At 52.8% G+C, this 17,663-nt stretch overlaps 1 protein-coding gene across 1 annotated transcript in view; it reads right to left on the bottom strand.

The window, feature by feature from the left end:
- The window catches only part of PRDM9 (PR/SET domain 9), a 379,759-nt gene that overhangs the window by 192,672 nt on the left and 169,424 nt on the right, over positions 1 to 17,663 (bottom strand). Inside the window, exon 7 of the mRNA XM_030213360.1 lies at positions 11,625 to 11,756. Within this exon, the coding sequence (XP_030069220.1) occupies positions 11,625 to 11,756 (132 nt within the window). The remainder of the gene's footprint in view (positions 1 to 11,624; positions 11,757 to 17,663) is intronic.

Raw genomic sequence — 17,663 nt, 5'->3', positions numbered from 1 at the left:
CGCTTGGATTCCAGGGCCCTGTTCTTTCCTGGTTCTCCTCTTACCTCTCACTTCGTTCTTTCAGTGTTCACTCTAGTGGATCCTCTTCAACTTCCATCCCACTTTCTGTTGGTGTGCCTCCAGGTTCTGTCCTTGGACCCCTCCTTTTCTCCATCTATACCTCTTCCCTTGGTACCCTGATTTCATCCCATGGCTTTCAATACCATCTTTACGCTGATGACTCTCAGATCTACATCTCCACCCCTGAAATCTCAACCTCTATCCAGGACAAAATCTCAGCCTGCTTGTCCGACATTGCTGCTTGGATGTCTCAACGCCATCTAAAGCTCAACATGACCAAAACTGAACTTCTCCTTTTTCCCCCTAAACCCACCTCCCCTCTTCTCCCTTTCTCTATCTCTGTTAATGGTCCTCACATCCTCCCTGTCTCCTCGGCTCGTAACCTTGGAGTCATCTTTGATTCCTCTCTCTCCTTCTCTGTGCATATTCAAAAGATCGCCAAAACCTGTTGTTTCTTTATCTACAATATTAGCAAAATTCCCCCCTTCCTTTCTGAATACGCTGCCAGAACCCTTATCCACACCCTTGTCACCTCTCGCTTGGACTATTGCAATTTACTTCTCACTGGTCTTCCGCTCAGCCATCTCTCTCCTCTCCAATCTGTCCAAAATTCTGCGGCATTACTTATTTTCCGCCAGAATCGTTATATACACACTAGCCCACTCCTCAAGTCACTTCACTGGCTCCCTGTCCGCTTCTGCATTCAGTTTAAACTTCTCGTATTGACCTTTAAATGCATCCACTCTGCAGTCTCCCATTACCTCTCCACTCTCATCTCTCCCTACATTCCTCCCCGTGAACTCCGCTCACTGGACAAATCTCTCTTGTCGTCCCCCTTCTCCTCCACTGCAAACTCCAGGCTTCGTTCTTTCCCTCGCGGCACCTTATGCCTGGAATAGACTTCCTGGACCTATACGCCTAGCTCCATCTCGACCTGTTTTCAAATCTATGCTGAAAACCCACCTTTTCACTGCTGCTTTTTAGCTCCCATTACTTCCCTCACCCGTAACTGTCTTGTCTGTCTGTATTATTTAGATTGTAAGCAGGGACTGTCTCTTTGTATCAGGTGTTCAGTGCTGCGTGCGTCTGGTAGCGCTATACAAATGCTAATAAAGCGAATGCTACATACCTGTAGAAGGTATTCTCCGAGGACAGCAGGCTGATTGTTCTCACTGATGGGTGACGTCCACGGCAGCCCCTCCAATCGGAATCTTCACTAGCAAAGGCCTTTGCTAGCCCTCGCGCGCCGATGCGCACCGCGCATGCGCGGCCGTCTTCCCGCCCGAAACCGGCTTGTGCCGGCCAGTCTCATATGTAGCAAGACAAAGATAAGGGAAGACACAACTCCTAAGGGGAGGCGGGCGGGTTTGTGAGAACAATCAGCCTCCTGTCCTCGGAGAATACCTTCTACAGGTATGTAGCATTCGCTTTCTCCGAGGACAAGCAGGCTGCTTGTTCTCACTGATGGGGTATCCCTAGCCCCCAGGCTCACTCAAAACAACAACCATGGTCAATTGGGCCTCGCAACGGCGAGGACATAACTGAGATTGACCTAAAAAATTTACCAACTAACTGAGAGTGCAGCCTGGAACAGAACAAACAGGGCCCTCGGGGGATGGAGTTGGATCCTAAAGCCCAAACAGGTTCTGAAGAACTGACTGCCCGAACCGACTGTCGCGTCGGGTATCCTGCTGCAGGCAGTAATGAGATGTGAATGTGTGGACAGATAACCACGTCGCAGCTTTGCAAATTTCTTCAATAGAGGCTGACTTCAAGTGGGCTACCGACGCTGCCATGGCTCTAACATTATGAGCCGTGACATGACCCTCAAGAGTCAGCCCAGCCTGGGCGTAAGTGAAGGAAATGCAATCTGCTAGCCAATTGGATATGGTGCGTTTCTCCACAGCCACTCCCCTCCTATTGGGATCAAAAGAAACAAACAATTGGGCGGACTGTCTGTTGGGCTGTGTCCGCTCCAGGTAGAAGGCCAATGCTCTCTTGCAGTCCAATGTGTGCAGCTGACGTTCAGCAGGGCAGGAATGAGGACGGGGAAAGAATGTTGGCAAGACAATTGACTGGTTCAGATGGAACTCCGACACGACCTTTGGCAAGAACTTAGGGTGAGTGCGGAGGACTACTCTGTTATGATGAAATTTGGTGTAAGGGGCCTGGGCTACCAGGGCCTGAAGCTCACTGACTCTACGAGCTGAAGTAACTGCCACCAAGAAAATGACCTTCCAGGTCAAGTACTTCAGATGGCAGGAATCCAGTGGCTCAAAAGGAGGTTTCATCAGCTGGGTGAGAACGACATTGAGATCCCATGACACTGTAGGAGGCTTGACAGGGGGCTTTGACAAAAGCAAACCTCTCATGAAGCGAACAACTAAAGGCTGTCCTGAGATCGGCTTACCTTCCACATGGTAATGGTATGCACTGATTGCACTAAGGTGAACTCTTACAGAGTTGGTCTTGAGACCAGACTCAGACAAGTGCAGAAGGTATTCAAGCAGGGTCTGTGTAGGACAAGAGCGAGGATCTAGGGCCTTGCTGTCACACCAGACGGCAAACCTCCTCCATAGAAAGAAGTAACTCCTCTTAGTGGAATCTTTCCTGGAAGCAAGCAAGATGCGGGAGACACCCTCCGACAGACCCAAAGAGGCAAAGTCTACGCTCTCAACATCCAGGCCGTGAGAGCCAGGGACCGGAGGCTGGGATGCAGAAGCGCCCCTTCGTCCTGTGTGATGAGGGTCGGAAAACACTCCAATCTCCACGGTTCTTCGGAGGACAACTCCAGAAGAAGAGGGAACCAGATCTGACGCGGCCAAAAAGGAGCAATCAGAATCATGGTGCCTCGGTCTTGCTTGAGTTTCAACAAAGTCTTCCCCACCAGAGGTATGGGAGGATAAGCATACAGCAGACCCTCCCCCCAATCCAGGAGGAAGGCATCCGATGCCAGTCTGCCGTGGGCCTGAAGCCTGGAACAGAACTGAGGGACTTTGTGGTTGGCTCGAGATGCGAAGAGATCCACCAAGGGGGTGCCCCACGCTTGGAAGATCTGGCGCACCACTCGGGAGTTGAGCGACCACTCGTGAGGTTGCATAATCCTGCTCAGTCTGTCGGCCAGACTGTTGTTTACGCCTGCCAGATATGTGGCTTGGAGCACCATGCCGTGACGGCGAGCCCAGAGCCACATGCTGACGGCTTCCTGACACAGGGGGCGAGATCCGGTGCCCCCCTGCTTGTTGACGTAGTACATGGCAACCTGGTTGTCTGTCTGAATTTGGATAATTTGGTGGGACAGCCGATCTCTGAAAGCCTTCAGAGCGTTCCAGATCGCTCGCAACTCCAGAAGATTGATCTGTAGATCGCGTTCCTGGAGGGACCAGCTTCCTTGGGTGTGAAGCCCATCGACATGAGCTCCCCATCCCAGGAGAGACGCATCCGTGGTCAGCACCTTTTGTGGCTGAGGAATTTGGAAAGGACGTCCCAGAGTCAAATTGGACCAAATCGTCCACCAATACAGGGATTTGAGAAAACTTGTGGACAGGTGGATCACGTCTTCTAGATCCCCAGCAGCCTGAAACCACTGGGAAGCTAGGGTCCATTGAGCAGATCTCATGTGAAGGCGGGCCATGGGAGTCACGTGAACTGTGGAGGCCATGTGGCCCAGCAATCTCAACATCTGCCGAGCTGTGATCTGCTGGGACGCTCGCACCCGCGAGACGAGGGACAACAAGTTGTTGGCTCTCGCCTCTGGGAGATAGGCGCGAGCCGCCCGAGAATCCAGCAGAGCTCCTATGAATTCGAGTCTCTGCGCCGGGAGAAGATGGGACTTTGGGTAATTTATCACAAACCCCAGTAGCTCCAGGAGGCGAATAGTCATCTGCATGGACTGCAGGGCTCCTGCCTCGGACGTGTTCTTCACCAGCCAATCGTCGAGATATGGGAACACGTGCACCCCCAGCCTGCGAAGTGCTGCTGCTACTACAGCCAAGCACTTTGTGAACACCCTGGGCGCAGAGGCGAGCCCAAAGGGTAGCACACAGTACTGGAAGTGACGTGTGCCCAGCTGAAATCGCAGATACTGTCTGTGAGCTGGCAGTACCGGGATGTGTGTGTAGGCATCCTTCAAGTCCAGAGAGCATAGCCAATCGTTTTCCTGAATCATGGGAAGTAGGGTGCCCAGGGAAAGCATCTTGAACTTTTCTTTGACCAGATATTTGTTCAGGGCCCTTAGGTCTAGGATGGGACGCATCCCCCGTTTTCTTTTCCACAAGGAAGTACCTGAAATAGAATCCCAGCCCTTCTTGCCCGGATGGCACGGGCTCGACCGCATTGGCGCTGAGAAGGGCGGAGAGTTCCTCTGCAAGTACCTGCTTGTGCTGGAAGCTGTAAGACTGAGCTCCCAGTGGACAATTTGGAGGTTTCGAGGTCAAATTGAGGGTGTATCCTTGCCGGACTATTTGGAGAACCCACTGATCGGAGGTTATGAGAGGCCACCTTTGGTGAAAAGCTTTCAACCTCCCTCCGACTGGCAGGTCGCCCGGCACTGACACTTGGATGTCGGCTATGCTCTGCTGGAGCCAGTCAAAAGCTCGTCCCTTGCTTTTGCTGGGGAGCCGAGGGGCCTTGCTGAGTCGCACGCTGCTGACGAGAGCGAGCGCGCTGGGGCTTAGCCTGGGCCGCAGGCTGTCGAGAAGGAGGATTGTACCTACGCTTGCCAGAAGAGTAGGGAACAGTCTTCCTTCCCCCAAAAAATCTTCTACCTGTAGAGGTAGAGGCTGAAGGCTGCCGGCGGGAGAACTTGTCGAATGCGGTGTCCCGCTGGTGGAGCTGCTCTACCACCTGTTCGACTTTCTCTCCAAAAATGTTATCCGCACGGCAAGGCGAGTCCGCAATCCGCTGCTGGATTCTATTCTCCAGGTCGGAGGCACGCAGCCATGAGAGCCTGCGCATCACCACACCTTGAGCAGCGGCCCTGGACGCAACATCAAAGGTGTCATACACCCCTCTGGCCAGGAATTTTCTGCACGCCTTCAGCTGCCTGACCACCTCCTGAAAAGGCTTGGCTTGCTCAGGGGGGAGCGCATCAACCAAGCCCGCCAACTGCCGCACATTGTTCCGCATGTGTATGCTCGTGTAGAGCTGGTAAGACTGAATTTTGGCCACGAGCATAGAAGAATGGTAGGCCTTCCTCCCAAAGGAGTCTAAGGTTCTAGGTTCCTCCCCTGGGGCGCCGAAGCATGCTCCCTAGAACTCTTAGCCTTCTTTAGGGCCAGATCCACAACTCCAGAATCATGAGGCAACTGAGTGCGCATCAGATCTGGGTCCCCATGGATCCGGTACTGGGACTCGATCTTCTTGGGGATGTGGGGATTAGTTAAAGGTTTGGTCCAGTTCGCAAGCAATGTCTTTTTTAGGACATGGTGCAAGGGAACAGTGGACGCTTCCTTAGGTGGAGAAGGATAGTCCAGGAGCTCAAACATTTCAGCCCTGGGCTCGTCCTCCACAACCACCGGGAAGGGGATGGCCGTAGACATCTCCCGGACAAAGGAAGCAAAAGACAGACTCTCAGGAGGAGAAAGCTGTCTTTCAGGAGAGGGAGTGGGATCAGAAGGAAGACCCTCAGACTCCTCGTCAGAGAAATATCTGGGGTCTTCTTCCTCTTCCCACGAGGCCTCACCCTCGGTGTCAGACACAAGTTCACGGACCTGTGTCTGCAACCTCGCCCGACTCGACTCTGTGGAGCCACGTCCACGATGGGGGCGTCGAGAGGTAGACTCCCTCGCCCGCATCGGCGAAGCTCCCTCCGCCGATGTAGTCGGGGAGCCTTCCTGGGAGGCGACGGCAGCCGGTACCGCACGCGGCACCGACGCCGGAGACCTCACCTCGGGCGATGGGCCAGCCGGCGCCACGCTCGACGGTACCGGTGGCGCAAGCACCGCCGGTACCGGAGGGGTAGGGCGCAAGCACCGCCGGTACCGGAGGGGTAGGGCGCAACAGCTCTCCCAGAATCTCTGGGAGAACGGCCCGGAGGCTCTCGTTCAGAGCGGCTGCAGAGAAAGGCATGGAGGTCGATGCAGGCGTCGACGTCAGAACCTGTTCCGAGCGTGGAGGCTGTTCCGGGCTGTCCAGAGTGGAGCGCATCGACACCTCTTGAACAGAGGGTGAGCGGTCCTCTCGGCGTCGATGCCTGCTGGGTGCCGACTCCTTCGGCGACCCAGAGCTCTCGGTACCGACATGGGAAGGGGACCGTGACGATGCTTCTTCGACTTCTTGGAACAAAGCATGTCACCGGAGCTTCCCGGTACCGACGAGGAGGACGTAGAATCCAGCCGTCGCTTCCTCGGGGCCGAGACCGAAGAGGGTCGGTCTCGGGGGGGCTGTACCGCAGGAGCCCTCAGGGTAGGGGGAGACCCACCCGAAGGCTCACCGCCACCAGCAGGGGAATGGACAGCCCTCACCTGCACTCCAGACAAAGCACCACCGTCCGACGACATCAGCAGACGAGGTCCCGGTACCACCGACGTCGATGCAGCTATCCGATGTCTCGGCGCCGATGCAGAGGGCCGATGCCTCGATGCACTCGATGCACTGGCCGCCGAGGTTGAAGGTCTGGACGCTGAAGACGTCGATGCACTCGATACCCCCGGTGCCGATGCCGACGAAGAGCCCGAGAACAAAATGTTCCACTGGGCTAACCTCGCTACCTGAGTCCGCCTTTGCAAAAGGGAACACAGACTACAGGCCTGAGGGTGGTGCCCAGCCCCCAGACACTGAAGACACGACGCGTGCCTGTCAGTGAGCGAGATTACCCGGGCGCACTGGGTGCACTTCTTGAAGCCGCTGGAAGGCTTCGATGTCATGGGCGGAAAAATCACGCCGGCGAAATCGAAAGACGAAATGGCGAAATTTGGCACAGAAAAAAGGGAAATTTTGACCGGGGCCTAAGTAAGGCCTACCCCGACGACGAAAGAAAACTTAACGGGGCGAAAAAACTCGAAGTAGAGGAAGGAAAAACCGAAAGTGGCTAATCCAAATGATTTCTGGAATTTCTCACAGAAAAATGTCGAAAACGACGCGCGAGGTCGACTTTTCAGGGCACGAACGGTAAAACACAACCGTACCGAGCGCGGAGAAAAGAAGACTGGCCGGCACAAGCCGGTTTCGGGCGGGAAGACGGCCGCGCATGCGCGGTGCTTATCGGCGCGCAAGGGCTAGCAAAGGCCTTTGCTAGTGAAGATTCCGATTGGAGGGGCTGCCGTGGACGTCACCCATCAGTGAGAACAAGCAGCCTGCTTGTCCTCGGAGAATAATAATAATAATCCTCTAGATCCCCTGTAGCCTGGCACCACTGGGAAGCTAGGGTCCACTGAGCTGATCTCATATGTAGACGTGCCATGGGAATCACATGAACTGTGGAGGCCAAGTGCCCTAAAAGTCTCAACATCTGCCAAGCTGTGATCTGTTGAGACGCTCGAGCCAAGGACACTAAGGCCAGAAGATTGTCTGCCCTTGCCTGGGGAAGATAAGCTTGAGACATCCGTGTGTTCAACAGAGCTCCTATGAATTCCAACTTCTGCACTGGAACAAGATGGGACTTGGGATAATTTATGACAAACCCCAGCAGCTCCAGCAGTTGAATAGTCATCTGCATGGATCGTAGAACTCCTGCCTCTGAGGTGTTCTTCATCAGCCAATCGTCGAGTTAAGGGGACACATGCACTCCCAGTCTGCGTAGCGATGCTGCGACAACTACCAAGCACTTTGTAAAGACCCTGGGCGCAGATGCTAGACCGAAGGGTAGTACACAGTACTGAAAGTGATGAGTTCCCAGTCGGAATCAAATGTACTTTCTGTGAGCTGGGAGCACTGAGATATGAGTATAGGCGTCCTTTAAGTCCAGAGAGCATAGCCAATCTTTTTCTTAAATCATGGGAAGAAGGGTGCCCAGGGAAAGCATCCTGAACTTTTCTCGGACTAGGAATTTGTTCAGGGCCCTTAGGACTAGGATGGGACGCATCCCCCCTGTTTTCTTTTGCACAAGGAAGAACCTGGAATAGAATCCCAGCCCTTCTTCCCCTGGTGGAACGGGTTCGACCGCATTGGACTTTAGAAGGGCGGAGAGTTCCTCTGCAAGTACCTGCTTGTGCTGGGAGCTGAAGGATTGAGCTCCCGGTGGACAATTTGGAGGCTTGGATGCCAGATTGAGTGTGTATCCAAACCGGACTATTTGAAGAACCAACCTGTTGGAGGTTATAAGAGGCCACCTTTGGTGAAAAAATATCAACCTGCCCCTGACAGGCAAGTCGCCCGGTACAGACACTTTGACTGCGGATATGCTGCTCTGGAGCCAGTCAAAAGCCCGTCCCTTGCTTATGCTGGGGAGCCCTATGGGCCCTTAGGCGCATGGCGTTGACAAGAACGTGCATGCTGGGACTGAGCCTGAACCGGCTGCCGAGAAGCAGGAGTGTACCTATGCCTATTATAGGAATAGGAAGCACTCCTCCTCCCTCCAAAAAACCTCCTCGTGGAGGAGGTAGTAGCAGAAGGCGTCCGGCGGGAGAGAGAATCCATCGCATCATGATGGTTCTTAAGGATATTGACCATATCCTCAACCTTCTCTCCAAAAAGATTATCTCCCCGGCAAGGAACATCCGCCATTCGCTGCTGGGTCTTCTGATCCAGGTCTGAGACACGCAGCCATGAGAGTCTGCGCATCACAATACCTTGAGCAGCTATTCGGGATGCGGCATCAAAAGTGTCGCAAGCTCTCCTGGCCAGGAATTTGCGATACGCCTTCTGCTGCCTGACCACCTGGTGAAAAGGCTCAGCAAGCTCCGGAAGGAGAGCTTCAACTAAACTGGACAGTTGCCTCACCGAGTTCCATAAGTGAATGCTCATGTACAGCTGGTATGTTTGGGTCTTGGCTGTGAGCATTCCAGCCTGATACGTACGCCTCCCAAAAGAATCCCAGGTCCTAGACTCTCTGTCTGGGGGCACCGAGGCATAGTCTCTAGTACTCTTGGCTCTTCTGAGAGCAGAGTCCACCACCATGGAATCGTGAGGAATTTGGGCCTTCACCATCACAGGCTCTCCATGGACTCTGTACTGGGACTCGGACTTCTTGTTGACAGCTAAACTAGAGAGAGGGCAAGACCAATTCCGCAACATCACTTCCCTGAGTGTATTGTGCAGGGGGGCAATTGCAACCTCTGCAGGTGGAGAAGGATAATCCAGGACCTCGAGCATCTCAGCCCTGGGCTCATCCACAGTCTCCATAGGGAATGGAATGTCCTTAGACATTTCCCGCACAAAAGATGAAAAAGTAAGACTCTCAGTCAGACTGTCTAACGTCAATGGGTGGAGTAGGATCAGAAGGGAGCCCACAGGAGTCTTCCTCCGAAAAATACCTGGGGTCTTCCTCTTCTCCCCATGAGCGCTCCTCTTCGGTATGGGAAGAAGCTCCTTAAGAGCAGCCCGAACCCGCGCCTGTCTCGACGTTCAGGATCGACGTCCTCGTGGGGGATGTTGAGAAGTCGACCCCTGCCTGGACTCCGGCGAAGCTTCCTCCACCTACGTCGAAGGGGACTCGACCCGGGTGATAACCGACTCCGGTACCACAAGCGGCACCGAGGGCGGAGACCTCCTCACAGGCGATGGGCCAGATGCTGTCTCAGCCGTCGGTACGGGAGGCGAAAGCACCCCTGACACCGAGGTAGATTGATGAAGCAGCCCCTCCAGAATTTCCGGAAGCAGGGCCCGGAGACGCTCATCGAGGACTGCCATTGGAAAAGACTGTGGGGCCGGTGGAGGAGTCGGTGCCATGATCTGAGGGGGTTCGAGAGCCGGTACCAGGCTGCCGGTCGACCGACGCATCGGCATCTCCTGAATGGAGGGTGAGCGGTCCTCCCGGTGCCGACGCTTCTCGGGTGCCGAATCCCTCGGCTCCCCTGAGCTCTCGGTACCATGTCTAGAAGGAGATCGATGATGATGATTCTTCGCCTTCGCTCGACGCCTGTCATCGACACTCCTCGGTACCGATGAGGAGGACGTGGAATCCTCACGTTTCCTCGGGGCCAGGTCTGACTCAGGTCAGTCCCGGGGGGCCTGCATAGCAGTAGGCCTCGAGACGGGTGGAGACCCACTCGATGCCTCGATGCTCCCAGCTCAAAGTGGTCTCTCGGCAGCCATTACCTGAACTCCCGGTGCTGCTTCCCTCAATGTCGACGCTGCCAACTTCAGTACCGGCGCCGATGCAGACGTCGAAGGACCGGACCGACCTGGAAAAAGCCTATCGTGCTGAGCCTCTCGAGCTACCTGGGTCCTTTTTTTCATCAACTTACACAGCTTACAAGCAGCTGGAAGATGATCGGGCCCAAGACACTGGAGACACCATGCGTGAGGGTCAGTGCTGGCGATGGTCCGATTGCAGCTCGTACAGTGTTTGAAGCCGCTGGGAGTCTTCAATGACATAGGCGGGAAAATAGTGTCCGCGAAATTAAAAGGCTCGATTGTGCCAATTAAAAAAGGCACAAAAAATGGGAAAAAGACGCGGCCAAATGGCCGCAACGAAAAGAAAGAAAACTTTAAAGAAATGAGAAAATCTAAAGGAATTTTTTTTTTTATGTTTGAAGAATAGTCAAGAAAAAAGGTGAAAAGGGACGCGATAAACGCAAAAACTCGATCCCCTGGGCAAAAAACAAAGAACAGCCAAAAAACACAGCTCTTCTTCGCAGCGCGAAGAAAAAGAAACTGAAGGAAGCGCGCGGGCGTCGCCGGCAGGAAGTCACTTGCGCATGCGCAGTGCGTTGTCCCCATGTGCCGCCGCCCCGCTCTGGAACCTTCTAAAGCTTTTTTGTTATAGTTCCGGTCTCATGGGCCGTCGTGGATGACGACCCATGCGTGATGATATCCAGCCTGCTTGTCCTCGGAGAACAGGCTAGTGGCCATAGATCTGAAAGCGAATTCTACAAAGGCACAAGCTGCACAGCACTACAGGTTGGATATACAGACCTGTCAAGATCTTTAGGGGTTAGTGTGATGGCAGGCCTGTCTGGGACCCTCTCATGATGGACACTACATTGGTACTTCTGACATGTCTGGGCTGGTCTCGAGGGACAAAAAGAAAAGAGAAATTAGGACCTACTACATGTCATTTTCTTTCCTCAAGTTCCTCCAGACCAGACCAGTACCCACCTTGGGGAAACAGAAGTTAGCAGGAAGAATGAATTCTCTACCTATTATGCTCTGAGCCTGCAACATTGCTTAAGGTTAAAATTTGTATTAATTGACTGTTGTTTCTTGCTCCTTGATCATATGAGGGGTTGGTTACTACTTTGCTTTGTTAAAGAATACTGGCTAGTTGTGGACTACACAGGAACATTTAGGGTAAAGGTTCTGAGTCAGTGCTTCTCAATTTCCATCTGCTGGCAGGAGAGCATATACCCACACATCTTACCTTGTGTCCCTCCAGACCACTCCAGAATATTAGCAGCTAAGACCTAATTTCTCCTTAGTTGTTTGGCTCACCAAGAAATGCTCATGTAGAGTGGGTCACTTACACAAGTAGTCGTCATCCTGAAGTTCACTGACTTCTGCATATGTCTTCCTGTCTCTCTTCCGCAAACTGTATATACCATTACTTCTGGAGTCCTGCTCACTCTTTTCAGAAGGCACTTCACTGCTGGACTCATCTGAAAAATTTTTTTAAACATGCAAAATATATAACCTTGTGACAGCTTAAGTTGATAGAGCATGTAAATTAAGCCAAACTACTCAAGCTTCCACAAACATTTTATAATTGGCTGAAGCAAGAGTTTCTATCTAACCTAGTGTGAAATTTTCAAGCATTCAAAACTATGAGCCTGTGGACAACAGGCTGGAAAGTTGCAACTGAGCCACAGAGTCCACTTAATTGCAGCTTGAGTTCAAGAAAACATGAGCTGCAGTGGTAGAAAGAAATGCTTGACCCCCTGAAGGAAACCAATGGGTCAGCAAGAGGTGTGTCTAATCAGTGATCATATATAAGAACAGCCAGACAGACAGTGCTTGCACTGCATTTACTGCTACCTGGTTCCTATTTACTGCCTAGTAGAGAGTTCTACCCTAATGTGCTTGGGCCTAGTTCCTGTTTTACACCTGGTTTCTGTTCTGCTTCATCTGCCTTGAGCCTAGCTAGTCCATCTACACTTCTGCCTAGGGGAGATCCTGACACCAAAATACCGAATGTGCTGAAACAGGGGAGGACAGTGGACTTTAAAACAAGGATAGCAATGTACGGTTTAATTATGTTACCACTTGTGTCACTTTTTAGTGTTAAAAAAAAAAACAAGAAAACCTGCTGTCAAGTTTTAGAGTCATCAACCCTCCTGCTCTCCTCTAGATTACAACTCTTTCACCCCTCCCCAACAAACTACCCTTACTACCATCTCAACCTATAGGCATCATGATTCCCACAATGGTGCCAACAGGAAGTTAGCAATGGATTCAATGAGCTCATGCATATTTGCAAGCCCGTTCACTTTTAGCTTCTACCCAGGAGCTGGAGTTTGTGAGCATGTGAGGGTTCAGTGAATCCTCACATAATGTTATATTTTCAGCAAAGCTTTTGACACAGTTCCCCACAGGAGGCTCTTGAATAAACTTGGTCAATCAGTTAGCATGTGTGCTTCCTTTCTCCCATTGTGCTCCCCAAATTGGACGTTTAATACACAAATATTGGCACGTGTTGGCAGTACACCCAGTGTTCAGCGAACGCCCCAAAATAGCATACCGCCGTAAGTCTAATCTGGGCGAATTGCTGAAGTGCCCCTCGACAGGAAGCCTTGATGGCCATCATTCCCCGTGTGGGCGCTGCGTATACTGTAAGTTTTCTATGGATACCACATGGGTGCCTATCCCCGCTTCTGGCAGGCCTTTCTATTTAAAATCTAAGATGACCTGTAACAGCGAAAAGGTAGTATATTGCATAATATGCCCTTGTATGCTCCATTATATTGGACATACGAAAAGGCAGCTTAAAAATAGACTAGCAGAGCATGTTAGCAATATTAGGAATTGTAAAAAAGAAACCCCTTTGGTCAGTCATTGGCTTGCCAAGGGGCACTGCATAGATGATTTAAAATGTGTGGTTCTGGTGAAGATGGAGGGCGCTGCCAGAGGAGGAGGGGACCCAAGCACCACGTTGTTTAACATCAAGCAACGTTATATTTACCAATGAAATACGGTCACCCCAGGGGGTCTTAATCTTGAGGTTGAATGGCTGTGAAGCGAGCACGTTTTGCCTTGTGGGCGGAGCTATGAGCTATATATAGGTTCAGGGTGAGGCATAAAAGTATTGCATTTTGGAGCAGCGCTCCGCCACTCACGCCAGGAATTTAGTCTCAATGGTAAGCAGCCGCTCTATAGTGAAATTATTATTATTAGATTGAGTATGAGTCAGTAAGAGACATGCGATGTGTTCCCTGTTGTTTTATACATATGTATATATGTTTTGTTTTGTGCGGTATGATAGATTTAGAGTTCCTCCTGATGAAGGAAGCGCGAAATGCGGGCTCGCATTGAGGAACAAAGGACTATACTGAATGTGGAAGAGGAGTGGCCTAGTGGTTAGAGTGGTGGACTTCGGTCCTGGGGAACTGGGTTTGATTCCCACTGCAGGCACAGGCAGCTCCTTGTGGCTCTGGGCAAGTCACTTAACCCTCCATTGCCCCAGGTAAAGCGAATGCTACATACCTGTAGAAGGTATTCTCCGAGGACAGCAGGCTGATTGTTCTCACTGATGGGTGACGTCCACGGCAGCCCCTCCAATCGGAAACTTCACTAGCAAAGTCCTTTGCTAGCCCTCGCGCGCCCGCGCGCACCGCGCATGCGCGGCCGTCTTCCCGCCCGAAACCGGCTCGAGCCGGCCAGTCCAGTATGTAGCAAGACAATACACTTCAAGGGAAGACACAACTCCAAAGGGGAGGCGGGCGGGTTTGTGAGAACAATCAGCCTGCTGTCCTCGGAGAATACCTTCTACAGGTATGTAGCATTCGCTTTCTCCGAGGACAAGCAGGCTGCTTGTTCTCACTGATGGGGTATCCCTAGCCCCCAGGCTCACTCAAAACAACAACCATGGTCAATTGGACCTCGCAACGGCGAGGACATAACTGAGACTGACCTAAAAAATTTACCAACTAACTGAGAGTGCAGCCTGGAACAGAACAAACAGGGCCCTCGGGGGGTGGAGTTGGATCCTAAAGCCCAAACAGGTTCTGAAGAACTGACTGCCCGAACCGACTGTCGCGTCGGGTATCCTGCTGCAGGCAGTAATGAGATGTGAATGTGTGGACAGATGACCACGTCGCAGCTTTGCAAATTTCTTCAATGGAGGCTGACTTCAAGTGGGCTACCGACGCAGCCATGGCTCTGACATTATGAGCCGTGACATGACCCTCAAGAGCCAGCCCAGCCTGGGCGTAAGTGAAGGAAATGCAATCTGCTAGCCAATTGGATATGGTGCGTTTCCCTACAGCCACTCCCCTCCTATTGGGGTCAAAAGAAACAAACAATTGGGCGGACTGTCTGGTGGGCTGTGTCCGCTCCAGGTAGAAGGCCAATGCTCTCTTGCAGTCCAATGTGTGCAGCTGACGTTCAGCAGGGCAGGAATGAGGACGGGGAAAGAATGTTGGCAAGACAATTGACTGGTTCAGATGGAACTCCGACACGACCTTTGGCAGAAACTTAGGGTGAGTGCGGAGGACTACTCTGTTGTGATGAAATTTGGTGTAAGGGGCCTGGGCTACCAGGGCCTGAAGCTCGCTGACTCTACGAGCCGAAGTAACTGCCACCAAGAAAATGACCTTCCAGGTCAAGTACTTCGGATGGCAGGAATTCAGTGGCTCAAAAGGAGGTTTCATCAGCTGGGTGAGAACGACATTGAGATCCCATGACACTGTAGGAGGCTTGACAGGGGGCTTTGACAAAAGCAAACCTCTCATGAAGCGAACAACTAAAGGCTGTCCTGAGATCGGCTTACCTTCCACTTGGTAATGGTATGCACTGATTGCACTAAGGTGAACCCTTACGGAGTTGGTCTTGAGACCAGACTCAGACAAGTGCAGAAGGTATTCAAGCAGGGTCTGTGTAGGACAAGAGCGAGGATCTAGGGCCTTGCTGTCACACCAGACGGCAAACCTCCTCCAATGAAAGAAGTAACTTCTCTTAGTGGAGTCTTTCCTGGAAGCAAGCAAGATGCGGGAGACACCCTCTGGCAGACCCAAAGAGGCAAAGTCTACGCCCTCAACATCCAGGCCGTGAGAGCCAGGGACTGGAGGTTGGGATGCAGAAGAGCCCCGTCGTCCTGCGTGATGAGGGTCGGAAAACACTCCAATCTCCACGGTTCTTCGGAGGATAACTCCAGAAGAAGAGGGAACCAGATCTGACGCGGCCAAAAGGGAGCAATCAGAATCATGGTGCCTCGGTCTTGCTTGAGTTTCAACAAAGTCTTCCCCACCAGAGGTATGGGAGGATAAGCATACAGCAGACCTTCCCCCCAATCCAGGAGGAAGGCATCCGACGCCAGTCTGCCGTGGGCCTGAAGCCTGGAACAGAACTGAGGGACCTTGTGGTTCACTTGAGATGCGAAGAGATCCACCAGGGGGGTGCCCCACGCCTGGAAGATCTGTCGCACCACACGGGAATTGAGCGACCACTCGTGAGGTTGCATAATCCTGCTCAACCTGTCGGCCAGACTGTTGTTTACGCCTGCCAGATATGTGGCTTGGAGCACCATGCCCTGACGGCGAGCCCAGAGCCACATGCTGACAGCTTCCTGACACAGGGGGCGAGATCCGGTGCCCCCCTGCTTGTTGACATAGTACATGGCAACCTGATTGTCTGTCTGAATTTGGATAATTTGGTGGGACAGCCGATCTCTGAAAGCCTTCAGAGCGTTCCAGATCGCTCGCAACTCCAGAAGATTGATCTGTAGATCGCGTTCTTGGAGGGACCAACTTCCTTGGGTGTGAAGCCCATCGACATGAGCTCCCCATCCCAGGAGAGACGCATCCGTGGTCAGCACTTTTTGTGGCTGAGGAATTTGGAAGGGACGTCCCAGAGTCAAATTGGAGCAAATCGTCCACCAAAACAGGGATTCGAGAAAACTCGTGGACAGGTGGATCACGTCCTCTAGACCCCCAGCGGCCTGATACCACTGGGAGGCTAGGGTCCATTGAGCAGATCTCATGTGAAGGCGGGCCATGGGAGTCACATGAACTGTGGAGGCCATGTGGCCCAGCAATCTCAACATCTGCCGAGCTGTGATCTGCTGGGACGCTCGCACCCGCGAGACGAGGGACAACAAGTTGTTGGCTCTCGTCTCTGGGAGATAGGCGCGAGCCGTCCGAGAATCCAGCAGGGCTCCGATGAATTCGAGTTTCTGCACTGGGAGAAGATGGGACTTTGGGTAATTTATCACAAACCCCAGTAGCTCCAGGAGGCGAATAGTCATCTGCATGGACTGCAGGGCTCCTGCCTCGGATGTGTTCTTCACCAGCCAATCGTCGAGATATGGGAACACGTGCACCCCCAGCCTGCGAAGCGCCGCTGCTACCACAGCTAGGCACTTTGTGAACACCCTGGGTGCAGAGGCGAGCCCAAAGGGTAGCACACAGTACTGGAAGTGGCGTGTGCCCAGCTGAAATCGCAGATACTGTCTGTGAGCTGGCAGTATCGGGATGTGTGTATAGGCATCCTTCAAGTCCAGAGAGCATAGCCAATCGTTTTGCTGAATCATGGGGAGAAGGGTGCCCAGGGAAAGCATCCTGAACTTTTCTTTTACGAGATACTTGTTCAGGGCCCTTAGGTCTAGGATGGGACGCATCCCCCCTGTTTTCTTTTCCACAAGGAAGTACCTGGAATAGAATCCCAGCCCTTCTTGCCCGGATGGCACGGGCTCGACCGCATTGGCGCTGAGAAGGGCGGAGAGTTCCTCTGCAAGTACCTGCTTGTGCTGGAAGCTGTAAGACTGAGCTCCCGGTGGACAATTTGGAGGTTTTGAGGCCAAATTGAGGGTGTATCCTTGCCGGACTATTTGGAGAACCCACAGATCGGAGGTTATGAGAGGCCACCTTTGGTGAAAAGCTTTCAACCTCCCCCCGACTGGCAGGTCGCCCGGCACTGACACTTGGATGTCGGCTATGCTCTGCTGGAGCCAGTCAAAAGCTCGCCCCTTGCTTTTGCTGGGGAGCCGCGGGGCCTTGCTGAGGCGCACGCTGCTGACGAGAGCGAGCGCGCTGGGGCTTAGCCTGGGCCGCAGGCTGTCGGGAAGGAGGATTGTACCTACGCTTGCCAGAAGTATAGGGAACAGTCTTCCTTCCCCCGAAAAATCGTCTACCTGTAGAGGTAGAAGCTGAAGGCTGCCGGCGGGCGAATTTGTCGAATGCGGTGTCCCGCTGGTGGAGAGACTCTACCACCTGTTCGACTTTTTCGCCAAAAATGTTATCCGCACGGCAAGGCGAGTCCGCAATCCGCTGCTGGATTCTATTCTCCAGGTCGGCGGCACGCAGCCATGAGAGCCTGCGCATCACCACACCTTGAGCAGCGGCCCTGGACGCAAC

This window comes from Microcaecilia unicolor, chromosome 8, assembly GCF_901765095.1.
Source record: "Microcaecilia unicolor chromosome 8, aMicUni1.1, whole genome shotgun sequence".
NCBI classification, from domain to species: domain Eukaryota; kingdom Metazoa; phylum Chordata; class Amphibia; order Gymnophiona; family Siphonopidae; genus Microcaecilia; species Microcaecilia unicolor.
Note: the sequence above shows the minus strand (reverse complement) of the source record. Positions and strands in the feature narration are given on the sequence as shown.